Below are 22043 nucleotides of genomic sequence, written 5' to 3' on the forward strand. Positions count from 1 at the left end.
GATCCGTAGAATCAATTCTGAAATCTCATACTCTATATAAGGAATCGATCGATCATAGAAATATATCAAATGTCATTGGGAAAAGTGGAATCACATTTAGATGTTTTTTAGTTAATAGCAACGATATAGTAGGTGCTATCTTTAAGTAAGTAGTGCGGACAGACGTTCATGAGAAGCGTAAGAATACCGGTTTTTCGAGAATCGATCCGATTCGGCCGGCGCATTATCGTTAATTCGCGACCGAGTGTATAATTATGTCGCAGGAAAAGAGTGTTCGTTAATTGGCAGCTTTCGTCGAGAATAAGGAAATATTATCATCTATAAAGGGATCGAAATGAATTCTCTCTCTCTCTCTCTCTCTCTCTCTCTCTCTCTCTCTCTCTCTCTCTCTCTCTCTCTCTCTCTCTCTCTCTTCTCTAAATATAAATGTGTATCTATTCTTTTTTTTTTTCTTTTTTTTTTTTTTTTATATATATAATCGGCCTAAATGTATTATCACGAACGAGAAAAAGGAAAAAAGTGAGAAAGAGATATTTGTTGGATAAAGTGGGTCAGTCGATTTTTATATAACATTATCCAATTTATACGATTAATATTTTAGTACGAAGTCAAGTAGAATCGAAGACCTTGAATCGAAAGAATCTCGTTCAAGGGAGAATCCATTCATTGTAATTGGAGTAGAAAGAAACAAAAAGTGAGAAAAAAAATAAAAAGATAGAATGAGAAAGAAAGAGAGAGAGAGAGAGAGAGAAAGTGAAACGTAAAAAGAAAACAGAAGGTTCCTGTCTCTTCTCTGTGTACACACACAGCTAAATTTTATTTATAGAATCGAGTATGAAAGAACGAATAGAACGTGGGAAAACTCGTACATACCGGTTTTGTGTGAACCGATTTCGTTCACTTTGAAGACACGTATTTCTGTGTCTTGTATTCTTCACTGTGACTGGATGGGAAAACTATTTTTAGAGAAACTGTGAAATAATTTCAATTGTATTACGTATGTACATTTGGTCGTAAAAGATAAAAAGGAAAGAAACAAATAAATATAATTTATTTTCTACTATTCGAAACTTTTAATAATGTTTTAGCGCAATTCACAAACTCGAACATATAAAATAAAACGATAATAAAATTTTTTCAAGAGAAATAAGAAACTCGTGAAGTTATGAAGTATAAAACAGAAACTGAAATCGTAGAAAGTTTTGTATAGTTCAAATTAAAAACACTACGGAATCGACTGAAGTCTTATGAAGTCATCGATAATTAAAAATAGACGATACTGACATTTGAGTCATCTTCGTTATGAATACGAGAGAAGAAAAAATTTGTCGACTCGTCGATTATTGTTACATTTATTTATAGATACGACGAAGGATCGATTGGTATAAATGACAGAGGAAGAGAAACAGAAAGAGAGCAGTAAGAGAAAAGAGAGAGAGACAGAGAGAGAGAGAGAGAGAGAGAGAGAGAGAGAGAGAGAGAGAGAGAGAGAAGAAGGAAGAATAAACAGAAATGGAAATAAAAGAAAATAAGAAATAGAGGAGAGTATCAATTTTGGAAGAATTATTTAAATTTTCTTTCGTACGTTTATTTAATTTTGATTTTTTCTCTAATTTCTAACTTCTTTTATTCTCAATCAAGAGAACGAGTAAATGTTTATCTCGATATTGCACAACGATATGAGTTAATTAATATCGATTCGTAAAAGGAAGATGCTCGTTAAAGAACGTCTCTTGCGTAAACACGAAGCTGCGCACGAACTTTATCATATCTTTCAACTTAATTTACGTTCATCTCTCTTCTCTTTAAGATAGTAACTTGAAATATTGTAATTTCAAAGTAATCATTTTTATTCGTCTATATTCCTCGCCTTATTTCACGCTTTCTTATCGTCTCCATTCGAGAAGAAAATCATTAATCTGGACGAAAACATTTTTCATTGGTTCGCTCGACTGAATCGAATTTAGCGACTGTTACGACATCGAAAAACAATTTATATTATCCAATTTTATTACTTGTAACCCGTGAAAATCAATAATGAATCTTTTAATTATTTTATTTATCTAAGTATTGATTTTATCTTCAATCGAATTTATTTTTTAATAATATTTTTATTTTTATCTTCGTTCAGATTTTTATATCATTTATTTTTATCTAATATTCTAATACAATACTTTAGATGTAATAATAATAATAATAATAATAATAATAATAATAATAATAATATTAATATTAATAAATTCTCTCTCTCTCTCTCTCTCTCTCTCTCTCTCTTCTTCTTCTTCTTCTTCCCAAACTCATTCACTCACTCTCACTCTTATATGTCTGCTTAATGTGGGTGCCGCCTTAAGTGACGACGACGCGGCTGGTTTCAAACTAAAATACACTTAATTAATCCTTAATTGGACGGCACCAATTATGGTCCCGATGTAGCGACGCGTATTCATTCGTTCAACAAGAATGTATGACCGGACAAACGCGATGTTCTTCCCTCGTTTTACAATCAACACGAAAACAAAGACGTTGCTCCATTAGCCAAGATTTCAAGAAATTTAAATGACCGTTTAATTTGTTTAGCACGTTGTTGTTACACATTACAGGTAGTTCTCACGCTTATAAGTATTGTATATTTTTGTTTTAACAAATATTAAAGCGAAAATAATTATATTATCATAATTTTTCTTTTTTCTTCTTTTTTTTTGTTTACGAAATTTAACGAAAAATTAAACTGTTACATTGACATATTACATTGACATATTGTACTTCTACATTGATATATTGTAATTCTATTATTATATATAATTTCGAAGAATTAATTACTATCGATATGTCAATAATTTCACAGTATATTATTATGACATAGCTTTGAGATAAATGTTTTTCTAAACAAAAATTCTTGACCGCGAATTTTCAATGCAATATTGATGATTAATAAGGCCACATCTGTATTACTCCATCTTCTATTCTTTTCTCTATGATCGAAGCACGTTCACTAACAACGCTATATGGAAATGACTTTTTTCTTTTCTTTTGAATTTTAATGAGAACTCATGAGGGTTGGGCCGAGATGTGAAGATCGTCATCCATCGAGAATCGGTGCAAGGTCGTCTTTTACTACATATGTCATTTTACGATTTCTTGCTTCCGTGTTTGCCGATAATTTATATTTCATTTGAAATTTCAGGAAAAAAAAAGTAATAAAATGTTATCCATGTATTCATATCGAATCGATTAGAATTTACTTCGGTTCATACAACGTGACTTCGAATCGATCGAATTCCTAAGCTTCGACATAAAATATTCACACTGTTTTTTTTTTTCTTTTTCCTAATCTCAAATCACATGTTTCTCAATCTTTAAACTTGAATACAATTCTGAAAATTTTTTAAGCTTATGAAGAATGCGATTCTTTATATTATACGTTAGGCTACGTATCGTTATCGATCTCAAATAAATATTTCTATCATTTACATTTCTCAAAGAGAGAGAAAGAGAAAGAGAGAGAAGCAGTAAAAAAAATTAAATTTCAACGATTGTCAAACGATAAATATACTTTTATTGATCGCATTGCTAAGAAAATGAAATTTCTTCTCTTCTTTATCTTTCTCAAATTTTCCTAAGTTTTCGTTACACTATCATGATGAATCAAAGAGATTACACAACGTATAAACTACGGCACGTGGATCCTCGAAAATCGTTTTAACTTTCTCATACAACTCCAAGAAAAATAAACGAACATGATCAAAGATTTTAATTATACATATTTTTTTATAACTTTCCAATGACCCGAACAAATCAAGATCTGTATGTTTGTTCGTGTATGTGTGTACATAGATATATATATATATATATATATATATATATATATAACTACTTTAATTAAATAAAAAATATAGTATTGAATCATATTTCTTATAAATAAATGCTCTCGATCATTTCTTGAAACGAACCAATCGCAACTTTGTATTGCTTGGTAAACATATAATAAACTTCAGTTTAAATATTGAGCTCACGCGCGATCATATTAACAAGGCCTTAAATCGATTAAATTCGATTGACGTCGATTCGGTGAAAGTACGCTCGTTTTCAGAGAAAAAGAAACGTAAGAAAAAGTGATTCAACGTATATACTTACATACGTGGCGTTAAATGGAGTAACTAAGATAGATCGATTGATCGATCTATCGATCGTTCCTATGTTCACGGATACAATAACGGTGCGAACGGCGCATAAATCAAACGGCATTACGACGCGGTGCGAACGGTATTACGGCAACCGTATTATAGCGGGTGTCCGTTATCAGTCGAGCACATGTCCAAGTGGTTGCTTTTATCGCCAACTATATTTAGCCAAAAGTATTGCTTAGTCAGAAACACACGCTCTCTCGTTTGGAATCGACTGACTGAATCGAGAAAGGAACGAACATGAAGTAGACGAATTACGTATTGATTCGATAAATAAATTCTTTAATTTTAATACGTAACTATTAATGTATTGCGAATAAAAATATGCAGGGAGGAGTCTCGTTATATTTTATTTTTTCTTATTTCACTTTTTATTCTTTTATATTTTTTTTTTTTTTTTTTTTTTTTTTTTTTTTTTTTTTTTGTATTGCCGAGTATAAATGATATTTAAAAACAAATATAAGTGTAAAAGGAAATGAAAAACGAGACGTGTAGATTATTTGAAAAAAGAAAAACAATCAAGCATATAAAATGCAAATTATGAGCTAATGATATGTATAGAGTAATACATAATGAAAAAGATACAAATCTATTATTGTTTATATTGTAAAATTACAATCACTAATTTCAATATAAAGATTTAATCGAATATAATTATTATATGTTAAATACAATTCTTTTTGTTATTGACAAAAATATAACAGTAAAGTCCTTTTCTTAATCTTATTTATTATAATTTCCATTAAGAAATTTGTTACTATTAAACAATATACAAACTGTCTAAATCGTTCTTGGGAAAGAAAAGATTGAAAAAGTAATAATAAATGTATTTTAACATAAACCACCTTTTAGGAACTCTCTTCTATACGAATTTTTCATTGATTAGATTCACAATTTTTCCATTTTCAATCATATTATAATCGTTAAAAGTTCTATGAAATTCAATGGATTCCTACGATTGATCCGTATCCGTTAAGGGGACTTAGCAAATTGGATAAATTAGAAATTTCCCGTTAGGATCGAGATGTTAAAGCAAAAGAGAGAGAGAAAGAGAAGAGAGAGACAGGGAGAGAGAGAGAGAGAGAGAGAGAGAGAGAGAGAGAGAGAGAGAGAGAGAGAGAGAGAGAGAAAGAGAGAGAGAGAGAGAGAGAGAGAGAGAGAGAGAGAGAGAGAGAGAGAGAGAGAGAGATTGGATACCCGAGGCGGAACGAGTTCATGATGGTTAATGGACAGAGAGAAAATCTTTATTCTGTAAAAAAAAGAAGATATCCGTTCTAAGACGATAGACTTAGAGACGAGGACATTCCAAATTGGGAATGTTGCGAGTAGTCGTGTATGTTCGCAGCCTCGGGTTCGTTCAACGGTATCGGCGAGTCATTAATTTCTTACATTTATTGCACCGTCCGCATACGGTAAAAGACTTATCGCGCGAGCTGTGCCAGGTTTTCGAATGCAATCAGTTGAAAAAATTAGTAGCACGTGGCGATACCGTTTTATCGTAGCTTTACTTACCTCCTTGATATTTCGTGACGATCACCGAAATGATCTTTAAATTAATAAATATAACTTGAGAAATATATTTCTAATCATATTTCACAATTTTTCAAAAGTATTCGATAGTCGTAAAATATCATATCGTTAGAATATTTAAAGTATATAATAATATTAATAATCATTAACGTTTTAAATGATAATGAAGCCTAAGATTGGATATTTTTGATTTATATTCTTTCCAAATTTTTTTTTTCTTAGTATTTTATTTGTCAATAAGTCATAAACATTCTTTTTTTTTTTAATACCCTCTTTTTTGTTATCTACGAGATTTAGATATTTTTAGATGGACATAAAAGAATTTTGTATTACATTAAGTTAATCGAAAATATTAAAGTATTGATGTTAAATGTGATTAGAAAATTTTCGTCCTGCAAAAACTTACATTCAAATCGATTATTAGACCACAAATTAATCATAGTTCGAATATATTCGATGGATAGAGGATCGGTGCAAGTTTATGAGGCGCAGCAGCAATGGTGGTACAGCATGGCTCGCTAACTGCCAGTGTTTATCGCGAAGCTAAATATAGTCTGGGCTATTGCTTGGCCGAGCGACAAGGCAAAGAAAAGAAAGAAGAAGGCAGGAAGGAAGGAAGGAAGGAAGAAAGGAAGGAACAGGTCAGCAGCAACAGTAACAACGAAACACTATCGAGCAGTAGCGCCGTACCAACAGCAACGAATCAAGTGCAGCAACACGTTCCCATGCTACTCTGTAATTCTCTCTTTCTCTCTCTCTCCTTCTTCTACTTAACCATGCATGCTCATAGAGGAACGAGAAAGAAAGAGGAAGTTGGAGGATCTCAAGTCTACGGCTTCTTCTCGCAAGAATCGACTCTCGTATTTCAAACTGGCAACAACTACAACTATCAATTGCTAGAATTTGCCTATTAAAACTATTTTGGTCTCAATGGAAAAGCACTCGACTCTATCTATGATTAATGTCGCGTGTCGTGATAAATCTTTCAATCGTTTTCCTTTATAAATACAAATCACCATGTTGTTTTCTTTTTCTTTTTCTTCTTTTACAAATTTTGTTTTCTTAGTGTTTTATTTGTCAATAAACATTCTTTTTTTTTTTTAATACCCTCTTTTTTTGTTATCTATGAAATTTAAATATTTTTAGATGGACATGAAAGTTAAATCAACTTTTAATTAATTCTTCGTCAGGTTTTTTCCTTTTTATTTAAAGGTTTTCAATCTATTAGCCAGTATCTTTTTATTCATGCTGATTAATTGTTAAATGATTATGAGTTTTCACGTGAAGCTTATCGTGTTTATCGACGACCAAGTTGCTCTTTCACTTGTTGCACGCAACCGGGATCAAATTCATGCATTGATCAACTAATGAAGAGAGCAAAACTCTTCTTATATAACGATACTATGTTAGTAACGCTGAGATGATAGAAGGGCACATTGCTTCTCAATATTGTTAATTACAAATGATTCACTATCTATGACTCAGTAATCCTTGTAATAATAAATCGTTATTATTCTACTTAATCCTGACCGCAATGTCGCATATTCAGAAAAAAACAATAATTGAATGCTCGCTACTCGTATGAATTTCAACGAATTTAATCGGATTTCGTAGCAAATAACTAATGCATATCTATATGAAGAGAGATTCTTTCATTGTCCGAAATAAAAGAAATGATTTAATGAATATAAAAAATCAAAATCGTGATGTCAACATTTCATCGTAGATCTAAAAAAAAAAAAAAATTCATAATTTATACTTTTTTAATAGTTTCAGATTAAAATATTAATTCGTAAAATTAAAAATATTATTTGCATATTTTAACCCTCTATGGGCCGAATTTTTGTTTTAAATCCAAAAAAATTAAATTAAGATTTATGCGCCATCTCATGAAAAAAGCTATAATTATTTGGTAAAATTTCAATAAATTAAAATGTGATCTAAAAATTACACGGGTCTATAGAGGATTAAGTTATAATATAGAGTTCTGTTATTGTTTTTGAAATATTCATAATACACTTATATTTTTATATTTAAAGATAAGAATTTTATTATGATAATTGTATATAAAACTTATTTCTCTACTTAGATTTTATATTAATATTTACATTGAATAATTATAATATCTTTAATTAAATTTAATAATATTAATTTGAAAATTCGCATAATTATGTTGTATAAATTTAGTTTATATAAAAAAGAGATAAAAATATTTTAATAATAGTTTTAACATGATAATTTTTAAGAATAATATTATTCCAAATGTTTGTTTGATACATTAGAAAATTATTATACGAATTGTACGATTCAAGATTGGTTTATTATTTTTTAATGATTTCTTAGAATTATTGCAAATTTGTATATGACCCATGAAGTAATAACAATTTCAATGAACTAAGGTGTATAAGAAAGGAAAAGATGAAATTAATCCGCAAAGGCCACGCACGCGCCAGCGTTATCAATTCTCCCTCGAAATCGAATTTCTCGTGTTTCGATTTACCCAGCTCTCAAGAGTTTCGTCACATTCAAGGATACACGCGCGTGCGCGTGCGCAACTCTATCGCTATTTGTCCGTCGCGCTACTATAAATAGACGCTGTTGATTTATGAATAAATGAAAGCACTGCCCTATCCGTGTGAAGGCACGCGTGCGATCGTGTGCTCGATCGTACCTCCTCGTTTGCGTCGGACGCGTGTATACCTCTCTCTCTTCTCTCTCTCTCTCTCTCTCTTTCTTTCGTTTTCCTCTCCTCTCTTCTATCATTCGTGTCTATTTATGTTATTTGCGCGAAGAGATTGCGCCGTATGTCGCCGCCAGATGTTCGAGCTCCGTACTCGCCTATCGAAACAACAAGTTATCCGATTTAAATATTCCCGTGTATTTCTTTTTCAAATTTTTTAAATAGATTTTTCCCTTCTCCCCGCACCCCACAACTTCACTCCCTCCCATTCCTTTTGCTAGACTGATATAGAAAGCATTTTACTAAAAATAGAAAGCATTTTATTTTTGCTAAAGACCGAAGTCTCTTGCCAAAATAAAATTTGATAACATATATATACATAGAATACGTACATTTAGTTCGTATGAACGTTAGTACATACGTACACACGTAGTTATACGTACATTTTTTTTCTTTTAATCTTATTATTTATTTTTATTATTTTTATAGATTTATAAACGATCAGTTATATCGTTTCACAAAAAAAGATATAACACAAATTTTTTTCTTGTAACATTATGTTACAATATTCAATATTAACTCGTATATAAAATGTAATTTATCTATTTAAAAATATGATGTAATTATTTTGGCAATTCTCTCCTACAAATATAATAAATAATGAAATCTAATTAATTTTATTTACATATAGAAAAAAATTAGACCAAATATAAATATTATGAAATAATCGTCGTAATTGTGATAAAAAAAAACTACGAGAATAATAATAGTAAATTCATAATTCATGATTATGAGAGAGAGAGAGAAAGAGAGGGAGAGAGAGAGAGAGAGAGAGAGAGAGAGAGAGAGAGAAAGAGAGAGAGAGAGAGAGTGTGTGTTCAATCGATCGAGATTAATTAGCAGGATCTGCGTTTAATCGTCGAACGCTCGGTGCTACTCTGTAATTTGAGTCACCGTCCCTCGAAAGAGAGAAGAGTAATTAATTCCAAGAAGCGAAACAGTTTATTGCATAATGAGAGAACTCATCACGGGGATTTTCGCGAACTGCTACGATTACCTTGAATTTATTTTATATACAATATACATAGCATATCTGCTGTGTTGCGTCGCATTCTCGAACGTTTCTCATTTCGATCTTTAACAGCGTTCAGAGAAATTCTATTTATCTCGAATGAATATAGGAATAGCAGTGAAAGAGATAAAGAAGAAGAAAAATATAGATAGATATAATCACGTCTCTTGCTATATTAAACCAAGTACAAAAATATTATGTATTACATATTATATATATATATATATATATAATTTTTATATGATTGAGAGTTTTAAATATCACCGAAGAATATATAAAAGGAAAGAGAGAGAAAAATAGATAGATCTTATTTATTAATATCCACTGTAATATAAAATAAAATATTTTATATAACATAAAATTTTCTACGTAATAGTATACAAAATATCGTATTTAAAGGCTTATAAATACGTATATGCGCATACACACATACGTATATCTATATACGCAGAAAGAGAAAAAGAGAGAGAGAGAGAGAGAGAGAGAGAGAGAGAGAGAGAGAGAAACAAGGGATGATAAAATCCAAATATTTTGAAGGTCACGACACGAAAGAGAAGAAACGTTCTGTCATCATCGACGAGAGTCACGAGACGTTCGAACGATATTTTGTCACTTTCACCGAAACACCTGTCACAGCCGGCGGCTATCGTCTCGAAAGCACATGTACATATACATACGTACATACACGTGTAAATCCATATATACGTGTACTACGGAACAATGATCTCAAAGACGATAATGATCAAGGCTCCGTCAGCGTGTCTCTTTGACGTTGAAAACGAAGACATAGCTCGTCGTCGCTCGTTCTCTCTTTCTCTCTTTCTCTCCCCCTCCTCTCTCTCTCTCTTTTTCTCTCTCTCTTTCTCTTTCTTAGAGCTTGAGCCACCACGAGCGTCCTTGAAGCGTGTCACAATCCAGCCGATGGCTTTTGATCGTGACCTTTGGCTCTCGTTGCAAGCCGACGGTTCTCAAAAGAAAGATCAGCAACGGTTGTCGTCGGCACTGCCGGAGAATTGAACGACCGAAGATCCAACTCTTATTCTATGTTGCAGTGTATATGTATATGTGTGAGAGAAAGAAAGAGATAGCTGTGGATTTAAACACTCTCCTTCGTTTATCGCGAGTTTATCATACCGTTTTACTGCGACGCGACGAAGTCGACGTCTTTAAATTTTCCCTCCTTTTTTGTTACGCTAAAGGAAATTCTAATGAACATTATAAGAATATAAACAGAGCAATATGAAAATTTTTAAGTAGGTAGATTTTACCATACAATAATATCATGAATGATGGAAATATCGATACGAATAATTTTAAATAATGATAGCAAAAATATTTTTTGTAACATTTTTATTAATGTATCATTGATTTAATGAACTACTCATGAAAGATTTATTATTATCGACTTATGAAATATTTTGTATATTATAAGAAAATTATCGAGATTTTCAATGGCCATTTTACAATAGGAATTATCAGGAATATCGATCAAATATTTAATAAATCTTTAAGTAATTTTAAACTAATAAAAGTATATATTTTTTATTCGTCGAACATTTTATAAATTATAGGTGAAAAAGGATAAAGGATAATTTTCAATAATCATCGACGATGAAAATTATTGAAAATATCAGTTAATATTGAATTCATTGTAACGTTTGGTCTATCAAAACCTATAGACACTTTTCATGAGAGATATGTTTTTAAATTCGTTATTTATTAATTACTTTTATCTTTTCGAAATAATCGGAATGATAAATGTAAATTCTTCTTTTTTCTTTTTTTTTTTCTGTCGATTTAAAGGATTCAAAAGAGGATTATACGGGCTTAATATTCTATTACCTGAAAAGCAAACATTCAATGCATCGTTGAACATTCCCTTGATAGCAGTCGCATACATAATAACATATGAATTAAAGCCGTAAGCTGGTTAAAAATAGCTGTTATGGTCAAGGACACAAAATACGATTGTGTTTCGTTTTTTCTTTGCCTGTATAATATGACGTAATTTTTTACAGATCTCAAACTCACCGGTGCTTGTTTTATTTATCGAATCGTTGGGAGAACTAGAAGAAAAACAGCTAGCTAAATCATGCCAAGAACATCTCGTTAATTTTTCTTCAACACTTGGGAATATACAATTTATTCGGCGCTGCTAATTCTCTATCTTCCTCTCAGAAAGTCAAGAATGTTTTGAAATTATTTGAAACGTTTATCTCTTTTCTTTATTTTATTTCTTTTAAATATCAAAATAATTAATAATGACAGAAATTGTTATCTTTTCTTTCAATTTCATACTTTTTTTTTTTTTTCTTTTTTTTTAATGGGTATTGTAAATTATAGTACAGAAAACAAAACACTTATTCGTCATTTATTAGTAACCGTTTGTAATAAACAATTTAGAAAATTTATAATCGATTCAAATTTAACATTATTTATTATCGTACATTACATCATTATTCATTATTATATCATTGTTCATTATTTTATATTATTCATTAAGGATTGTTGGAGCAAAACAATGTAAAGGGGAAACAAAACAAGATCATTTTGCTATGTTTAATAAACAATCGAGATGATATTTGTTCGTTCCCATTTGAAAATCTTCCCACGGATAAAGGAAACGAGATTGGAATCGTCGAAAAGCGACGAATTTATCTTAGCTCTCGTCCAACAAGATCCACAAACGTAAACGATCTCTCTCCGAACTCTAATGGCCACCATTAACGACTCTGACAACGTATTTGCCGATCCGTTCGCACGCTCGCGAATTCCAGGAAGCAATCGTTTTGTTCCAACGATCAGAATCGGTTCCTTTCGACGATACCATCATCGTCGGTGTTCTCTCGAAGGAACGTTTACGATTTCCTTTTTCCTTTTCTCCACCTTCTTTTTCTTTTTTTTTTTTTTTCGTTCACCTTATATTAACAAAACGCAGGAAGCTGACCCTTCTGAATTTACCTGTATTTTGTACGCTCGTAGAATTCGATACGCCAATTAAATTGCTGTTAACTTTGATCTCGACGAATCCTTATGTATTTTCGAAGAAGAATTCGAGGTCGTTTCTTTTTTTTTTTTTTTTTTCTTTTTTTTTCTTTTTTTTTCTTTTTTTTCTATAAAAAAACCATTCGATCGTTCGCAAGACTTGTAGGAGGAATCATCTTATTTTACATCGTTCAGGACTAGATATTAAATGTTACATAATCTTTTTTTTTTTCCTTCATTTTTTTTACTTCTTGAAAGGATTCTTTTCTTTCTTTTTTTTTTTTTGTTTTTATTTTTTTATATTTTTTTCTTTTTCCCTTTAGAGCAACGAAATCCTTTTTAACACTCAAAGAGTTAATACGACGGAGCTCACCTTTAGTGTGGGCATTTGACCGTATCAGGTTTCACTTGCCTTCCGGAAAAGAAAGAAGATTACTATGTCGTAAGGATTCCTCACAAAAAACTGTAATTTGAGATCCTTTCAAAATATTCGCGATCTTATTTGAGGGGCCATATTATTTTAACGTTTCATATTAATTAAATTTTCCTAGAAATTAATTAACTCTTTAACGCATGATATTTTCTTTTTTTTGAATTTGCATCGGTATAATTAAAAATCGGTATAATTAAAATTTAATTAAAAACTACCACAAATTTAATGATACATTATAATTTTATAATTACATATATCTAAAAATTAAGTAAAAAAAAAAAAAAAAAAAAAAAAGATATAAAAAGATCTGAAAGGAAAAGTTAAAATAAGAAAAAAAAAAAAAAAAAAAAGAAAAAATAAGGTTTTAATATTCCATTCTGGATTTCCTTTAAAGTCTTCTTCTTCAGGTGTGACTTCCGTTTCGTACGAACAGGAAGGCAATCGACAAGGTCGAAAAACGTGACCAATAATATACACTCGACTTCGTAATCTAACGTAACGAGTCACGATATTTAACGCTCAACCATCTATCGAACCTAAGAGATCGCTTATCTTCACTCCGAACGCATACTTCGGAGGTCATGGCATTGTAGTATCGCATTTGCCAAGCCGGAATTCGATTTCATCGAGTTCACAATTTACGTTTAGCCAGTATTTAATGTCGTTAAATGCTTTTACTCTGCAATGACATTAATTCATTTATATATCGATCGATCGATTATTCCTATATAATTATTCATGGTGACAATGTATTGGCAATCAAATTAAACAATTCATTTTATTTTGAATATGAATATATTCTTAAAACATATAATGTATAGAAAGCTTTTGTTTACGATAATAATACATTTACTACAATATTTATAAATAGAATAGACGTACGCGTACACTTGTTACATACATACATATGATACAATTTTATTGATATTAACGCATAATAAAATCGATCGTATCAATATTTCAGAATTCATAATATCATAAAATATCAGCATAATAAACAATCGTCCGTTACTTGGTAAGATTTCAAAGATCAAGAGATTTCACATCGATAGATCGTTCGATCGATCATGTGACGCAGTTTGAATCGATCTCCTCGCCTCCGCAAACGAGCAGTAAGATTCCTCGATTGTTTTTTGAACGGTCGCGGAGACGCGTTGCACAACTCAAAGACGAATACAACTTGGATGTGAGAGAAGATAGATAAAGGGAGTGCACGAATGAGAGAGAAAGAGAGAGATAGAGAGAGAGAGAGAGAGAGAGAGAGAGAGAGAGAAGGAAAGAAGGAGAGAAGAGAGAAACCCGTCCGTTGTGTGTAGCACGTTGGAGATCTCGACTCTCGAGCTCCCTCAAGGTGGTCTCGTCTAAATATAGCCGAGTGGAGCTCAGAATAACACCACGTCGAGCCGGCAATGACCAAAGCCCACCTCACCTCGTCGACGAAGCAGGATAAACCGACCAAGCGGGTCACTTTCATACACTTCGATCGATCTTCAAAATCGCACAACATACAAACGTGATACAAGTTATGAAAACGATCGATCGATCAATCGGTCTTTGAGAACATTCAGAATCACTCGTAAAAGTTATCGAAAATATTCTAATATCTAATTGATTTTATTAATGAGATAGATTTAATAGATCTCAAATAATATTAAACAGTAGGATAAAATTATGTTATAATTTACCATTAAAATATTATTTTCTCTAATTATTAATTTTATAATGTATACGTATATACATAATTTTATATATCTTTTATTTATGATATTATTATTAACATAATAATTATATTATATATATATATATTATATATATATATATATATATATGTAATTATATTTAATTACATATATGTTTATATAAGTCTTGAGTTAATTTTTAATTTGCTTAATAAAAAGTAATATCTAAAATCACTTTTTTTAATCAATTATAATCATATTATAGAACTATTGATTACAAAAAAAAACTAATTTTTAATGTCACTTATTTATTTACTATATAAATTAATCGAAGAATGCCTGAAAAAAAATATCGAATATATGATCTTCGATTATCATATAAATAAAATATGCAATATTTATACAATTAATAATAGAACATAGACATATAAACAACATGTAAATCTTTATATTTGTAATGGTACTTCCTCTCCGTAGGAGCAACGTCAAAGTCAATTGCGAACTGAGCGCGTTGTTTTACGCGTCGATTACAATGATTTCACCGTCACGGCGGTATGCATCGTGTCAATTTAGTTCTCGCATAGCATTAGAACTGAGAACAAGCTACCACCGGCTGCAATTTCTGTGCTGCTACGTTTAACATATAATCATTCACTTTACCGTTTTACAGAACCAAATCGTTACGGTTCGCGAGATTTTTTTGATCCTCGATTTGAAATTTTCTGTCATCGTGATGGCTTAAAGGAGCGAAAGTTAGTCATTGTAGAAAACTGATAGATATTGGATAGAAAATTTCTCAAGATAGAGATGTTACGTATGTACGTAATACGTTTATAAATACATACTATACTATCAATATATTTTATCAGTTTTATTTATTGATTCTCTTTATTTATAAATATTATTATAAATTTATAATAATTGTATGCTATGTTAAAAACTTTTTTAATTATAATTATATAAATATATAAATATATATATATATATATATATATATATATATATATAATTATAATTAAAAAAGTTTATATATATATATATATATATATATATATATATATATATGAATAATTCTGAAATTTGATAACATCGCGATGCAATAAAAATTTTCTATCATAGAAAAATGATAGAGAAGGATAGAAAAAATAAAAACAAGAAATTAGGTATCCATTGTCCACATACATACATACATACATATGTACATATATATATATATATATATATATATATATATATATATATGTACACTTTTGAAGAAGAACTGACCCTCAGTTGTCACGTTTAATTTATATGTTAATGAGCGGCATGTCACATTTCAGGCAGTACGAAGAGCAACTCGCGGTACAGCCGCCACCGCCACCCGTTCGTTCGCTCGCCCGTTCATTCCACTCTCCTCTTGCCCCTCCTTCCTTGCACGCCACGAGTTTATATTTAACTCGCGCCACACACCATGGTACCAGGCGCAGCCCACTTTGCTCCGCTACGCTCTCTTTCTATCTCTTTCTCTCCCACGAGTGCATTCGACTTGCTCTCCTGGCCGCTCCTCTCTCTCTCTCTCTCTTTCTCTCTCTCTCTCTCTCTCTCTCTTACTCTCTTTCTTTCTCTCTTTCTCTTTCTATCTCTCTGTCTTTGCTGGCTACATTTTTCTCTTTCTCTCTTTTTGTCTATCTTTCACCCTTTTTCTTTGTTTGTCTTTCCCTATGATTGCCGCACTCTACTTTGCACTTTATACGCTTCAAAACAATCCGGAATTCTATAAAATTTAATATTCCAAACTCAAATCTTCCACATCTCCCGATATTCCTTACGTATCTTTGATCCAACTCGACGAATTCCACGATTATTAACTCCTCGAACTGGTTATTTACTTACTCGAGCGAGTTCGAGAGCGACGCCGATCATCACCGTTTATGACTCCATCGATTTAAAGCGATTTTCTTTTTCTCTCTTTCTTCTTTTTCTTCTTTTCTTTTCTTTTCTTTTTTATTTCTTTCTTTTTTTATCTCGAACGGATGAAGTCAACTTTAATTTATAAGTTTTGTACAAGACTACGTCAATATATCGTGGATTTTTTAATCTATTTTATTTGTTACATCTCATTGTGAAAATGTTTATAAAAACTTATTTATTTACGGTTAAATCTTTCCATATGTTTGTTCTTAGTAATGATTAAATACGTTAGAAGAATGTATCGATTTATATTATACATATATAAAAAGAAAAAAAATGAAGTAAACATTCATGTCACTCACAAGGTGGATTCAATATGATCTAGAAATCAATTTATTGTTACAGAAATGTTCAGACTACAAAGCTTCGAAAGTGAACACCTTTGCAAGAACGGAGCCGCCGGATACGCAAGTTACGAAGTCAGTGATAGCTCTTCTACTCCATTACGGCTGGAACAAATTCACGATTATAACGGAAATCGCCTGGTCGACGGTAGCTCGTTCGCTCGAAGAACAGGCGACGAAGCACAATCTGACGGTGAATCACTACAGGACCGTCGAGGATCGTCATACTTGCTGCGAGGAGAGGCTACCGTGCTGTCAAGTCAGCATATGGTTCCAACTTATACAAGAGACCAAAAATATGACGAGAAGTCAGTCCACATTATGTTTTTTTTTTGTTTCTGCCAAATTTTTTCACGATCATATATTATCTATACCTCGAACGAGTATAGATAATTCGCACGATGTTCTCAAATTTCTTTAATTATTTTTCATAAATTTCATAAAAATTATTAATAAATTTCAATTAAAAATTAATAAAATCGTTAATTAAATAATTCGATTATTTATGAAACAAATTTATTCTTCAATAAAATCAATCAATGAAAAATTTCATATCGATTGTTTCAGTATATATCTTTTTGGGTACCGCTATATCTCTGATAGATATGATGAATTCGATGATGAATCAAAGGTTACTGGATAACGGGGAATACATGGTCATACACGTGGACATGATGACATATTCACCACGAGAAGCACAAAAGTACTTATGGAGTTAGTATGCCTATTATCCAAGCGATCTTCTTCAAAATTAAATCTTCATGCGACACACCTTTTTTTCGATAAAAAAAAAAAAAAAAAAAAAAAAGAAAAGAGAAACAAAATCTTCAAATCGTATAGAAATACATTTGGAACGAATTAAATTATTACATCATAATTAATCTACTTACTTAAATCTTTTCAGAACCGGAACATCTCGACAGCATGGAAAATTGTCTCGAACCGAAGGATTTTCTGAAGAAGGCAAGATCGCTTATGGTAGTCGCTTCTACGCCACCCACACAAAATTACGAAGAATTTACGAAGAAAGTTCGAGAGTATAGCAACAAGGAACCATTCAACTTCGTTATTCCAGAACTTCTGAGAAAGTATGAAAAGGTATTTTTAAAATATGAGTAAAGATTGCAAGGGCAAGGAAAGTGCAACGTGAGGAGATTCCTTTATCTAAAAAAAAAAAAAAAAATCTTTTGTTTTTCTTTTACAGTATGTCTCTATCCACGCGGCGTATCTTTATGATTCGGTGAAGCTATATGCTCGAGCACTGGATCAACTTATACGAGATCAACCGGAACATAATCTTCACGATATCGCTAGTAATGGAACGCAGATAATAGAGACGATCATAAAAAATCACACGTATCAAAGTAAGTACGTATGATCTGATAATCGAGACTCGAATACTATTTTGTTTTCTTTCTTTCTTTCTTTCTTTCAATCCAATTGAATCTAAAAGATTTTCTCTATGTTTAAAATTTTCTCATTTTATCGATGTATACTTTATTTTACATACAATTGTCGTTGCTCATAGGTGTAAGCGGCGCAACAATAAAGTTGGATAAGTTTGGAGATTCGGAGGGAAACTTTTCGGTGCTAGCTCTGAAGAAGGATCCCTTTCGTTTCAACAACTTCTCCTGCGATTATCAAATGAAACCTGTGGGACAGTTTCAACAGGGTGAAACTCTAGTGAGTGAGTTGTTTAATAGCATTCGTGCGAATCATTCTTTTACATGTAATAATAATGAAACAAAAAAGAAAAAGAAAACAGAAACATATTAATATATAAAAGAAATATGTATGAACAAGTCATTCTCTCTCTCTTTCTCTCTCTCTCTTTCTCTCTCTCTTTCTTTCTTTCTCTCTTTCTTTCTTTCTCTCCACCTATATTTAACTAGTATTAAAATATATTTATCTCGTGTAGGTATATAGACCATCGGAGTCTATGGATTGGCCAGGTAAAAACAAGCCGGAAGCCGAGCCTGGTTGTGGTTTTCTCAACGAGCACTGTCCCAAAGATGATACTCATCTTCGTAGTATCGTTGCTGCCGGTGTCCTCGCTGTTTTATTATTCTGCGCCGCTGTGATCACGATGAGCATCTATCGAAGATGGAAGATCGAACAAGAGATCGAAGGTTTGCTCTGGAAGATAGATCCAGGCGAGATACATGGCTATCCTCATCTCGATAATATGATGTCTTCCCCTAGTAAGGTCAGTGACCTTGAATTTATTTTATTATTCGAATATATTTCTTTCAAGAGAATATTGACAATTTATATTTAACAATTATATATTATAATGTAATTAAATTTGTATGTGTGTGTGTGTAGATATATATTTATTCAATAATTTTTATGTTCGCTTATAGTTAAGTTTAGTTAGTGCAATGTCTTACGAGTCGAGATGTGGCGGTCAAGTATTCGCACAAACTGGCCATTACCACGGCGTAATGGTGCGAATAAAGGAGTTAAAGTTTTCAAAGAAGAAGGATATATCGCGTGATGTCATGAAGGAGATGCGTATTCTTCGTGAAATCAGACACGGTAATCTAAATTCATTCATCGGTGCGTGTGTAGAACCGATGAGGATCTTGCTGATTACCGATTATTGTGCCAAAGGAAGTCTTTATGTGAGTATCAAATATGGTGCTTATTTAATCTTGTTAGTCATTTAATTATCGTTATTTCCAACTTTTTTAGGACATCATCGAGAACGAAGATATAAAATTAGATGATATGTTCATTGCGTCGTTAGTTCACGATCTCATTAAGGTAAGCGATCTCTTTGATGGCCAGCGTTCTATTGGTTCTGTGCTACGCTATCGTAGAGTGATTTTAGAAATGATTTCTGTCATATAGGGTATGCTTTACATTCACGAGTCATCAGTGCTAGTCTGTCACGGTAATCTAAAGTCTTCCAATTGCGTGGTGACTTCACGTTGGGTACTCCAAGTTTCTGATTTTGGTTTACACGATATGCGTCACTGTGCCGAGTCTGACAGCATTGGAGAACATCAGTATTATCGAAGTAAGTTAAATCTATTTAAAACAAATAAGAAAACTTCATTTGACGAAGATTACTCAACGTTTAATACTCTTCTTTAAGACCTGTTTTGGAAAGCCCCTGAGTTGCTGAGAAATCCTAATGCACCGATCAGAGGCACTCAGGAAGGAGATATTTACTCTTTTGCTATTATACTGTTTGAAATAATTGGACGGAAGGGACCGTATGGAGGTGTTAATTTGGAACCCAAAGGTAATTATAACGTAATTATAAAGAGATTTTAAACTGTAGTGACAGTCTTTCGTTAATCGGCATTTGCCAAAAGGTATAGCTGCAGAAAAATAAATATGACCGTTAACAAATTGACAGAAATCATAGACCGAGTGAAAAGGTTCCCAGAAGATGGTGAACCATCGTTTAGACCTAACGTAGAGATACTGTCCGAGTCTGAGGCAGATTGTGCTGAGTATATCGTTAGTACTATAACCGACTGTTGGGCGGAAAGTCCAGAACTTAGGCCAGACTTCAAAGCAATAAGGACAAGATTAAAGAAAATGAAAGCTGGTTGGCATCGTAATATAATGGACCAAATGATGGATATGATGGAGAAATATGCGAACAATCTCGAAGATCTAGTCAATGAACGTACACGTTTACTTTTCGAGGAGAAACAAAAAACTGAAGACCTGCTACATAGAATGTTACCTGAGTAAGTCTTATTTGCAATATTTTCTTTCTATTTATTATTTGCAATATTTATATATATATATATATATATATATATATATATATATATATATATATATATTTGTATCATCATTAATCGTTTGAGTGTCATGGATATTTTCCAATCGAAAATTGCCAAACGGCTCGATAGCGTTTGTCTTATTCCGCATCCAAAAATGCCAAGGAGCAGGATTGCGCTCTTTTCTATTTATATATGATAATTCTCATTGATATAAACATATATTTCATTATTATTTTTTATAGTCTATTCTATTATTTAGTTCATTATATTATTATAGTAATGGTTGTTTATAAAGATAAAAACGTGTACACCTACAAAGTGTAATATTACTGCAATTTTATTTTAATTTATCTAAGACTGAACGGTAACCATCGACAGAAACCGGGCTTGCTGTGATTGTCGGCTTTGCAACTTAGAGCGATGGCATTTTTGGATATAAAACAAAAAGAAACATGATCGCGCCGTTTGTCACTCAAATGATTAATAGATATTTTCATACATTTTTTGTTTAATTTTATTCAGACCGGTTGCCAATTGTTTAACAAACGGTATAGGAGTAGAACCTGAAGCGTTTGATTTGGTAACCATATATTTCAGCGACATCGTTGGTTTCACAGCGATGTCGGCAGAAAGTACGCCGTTCCAGGTACGTATAAAATAATTGAACTATTCTTAATTTCATCTTATATCGTAATTAATAAATTTTACATTCTTTCTTCAGGTGGTAAACTTTCTCAACGATTTGTATACTCTGTTCGATCGCATAATCAAAGGATACGATGTGTACAAAGTAGAAACTATAGGAGATGCCTACATGGTTGTAAGTACGATATATTAAGTTATTAAACTTATTAATGAATATCTCAATTTCATGATTTACTACTTTTAATTAGGTATCAGGATTACCTTTAAAAAATGGAAACCGACATGCCGGAGAAATAGCATCGATGTCCTTGGAATTACTTAATGCTGTTAAGCATCACACGATAGCTCACCGTCCTCAGGAAACTCTTAAACTTCGTATTGGAATTCACACAGGTAAAATAAAACGTGTAACGAGTAATAAATACTTCCTATTGGAATTCACGTAAATTAAATAATATAATATATATTTTTTAAAAATGCAGGCCCCGTAGTCGCAGGTGTAGTAGGATTAACAATGCCTAGATATTGTTTATTTGGCGATACGGTGAATACTGCGTCAAGAATGGAATCAAACGGTGAACCATTACGTATTCACATAAGTAGTCAGTGTAAGGATGCTTTGGATAAGATAGGTGGTTACATTATCGAGGAACGTGGTTTGGTGAATATGAAGGGAAAAGGTGAAGTGAAAACTTATTGGCTTACAGGAGTTACGGAAAAAGCTATACAAAAAAGAGAGGTATAAAAAGAATTCGATCATTTTTTACTCAAATATTTATAAGAAATTCATATTAA

The 22043-nt window shown here is 31.8% G+C and overlaps 1 protein-coding gene across 7 annotated transcripts in view; it reads left to right on the forward strand.

Moving 5' to 3' along the window:
• LOC124422025 (receptor-type guanylate cyclase Gyc76C-like) overlaps positions 1-22043 on the forward strand; it is a 73987-nt gene that overhangs the window by 50126 nt on the left and 1818 nt on the right. For all 7 annotated transcript variants that reach the window (XM_046957899.1, XM_046957898.1, XM_046957900.1 and 4 more), the window contains 15 exons: positions 16859-17165; positions 17425-17571; positions 17762-17955; positions 18062-18221; positions 18386-18540; positions 18776-19063; positions 19221-19481; positions 19552-19623; positions 19711-19879; positions 19958-20107; positions 20225-20564; positions 21126-21249; positions 21325-21423; positions 21497-21641; positions 21731-21987. In XM_046957899.1, coding sequence (XP_046813855.1) covers positions 16859-17165; positions 17425-17571; positions 17762-17955; positions 18062-18221; positions 18386-18540; positions 18776-19063; positions 19221-19481; positions 19552-19623; positions 19711-19879; positions 19958-20107; positions 20225-20564; positions 21126-21249; positions 21325-21423; positions 21497-21641; positions 21731-21987 — 2868 coding nt within the window. The remainder of the gene's footprint in view (positions 1-16858; positions 17166-17424; positions 17572-17761; positions 17956-18061; positions 18222-18385; positions 18541-18775; positions 19064-19220; positions 19482-19551; positions 19624-19710; positions 19880-19957; positions 20108-20224; positions 20565-21125; positions 21250-21324; positions 21424-21496; positions 21642-21730; positions 21988-22043) is intronic.

This window comes from Vespa crabro, chromosome 2, assembly GCF_910589235.1.
Source record: "Vespa crabro chromosome 2, iyVesCrab1.2, whole genome shotgun sequence".
NCBI classification, from domain to species: Eukaryota; Metazoa; Arthropoda; class Insecta; order Hymenoptera; family Vespidae; genus Vespa; species Vespa crabro.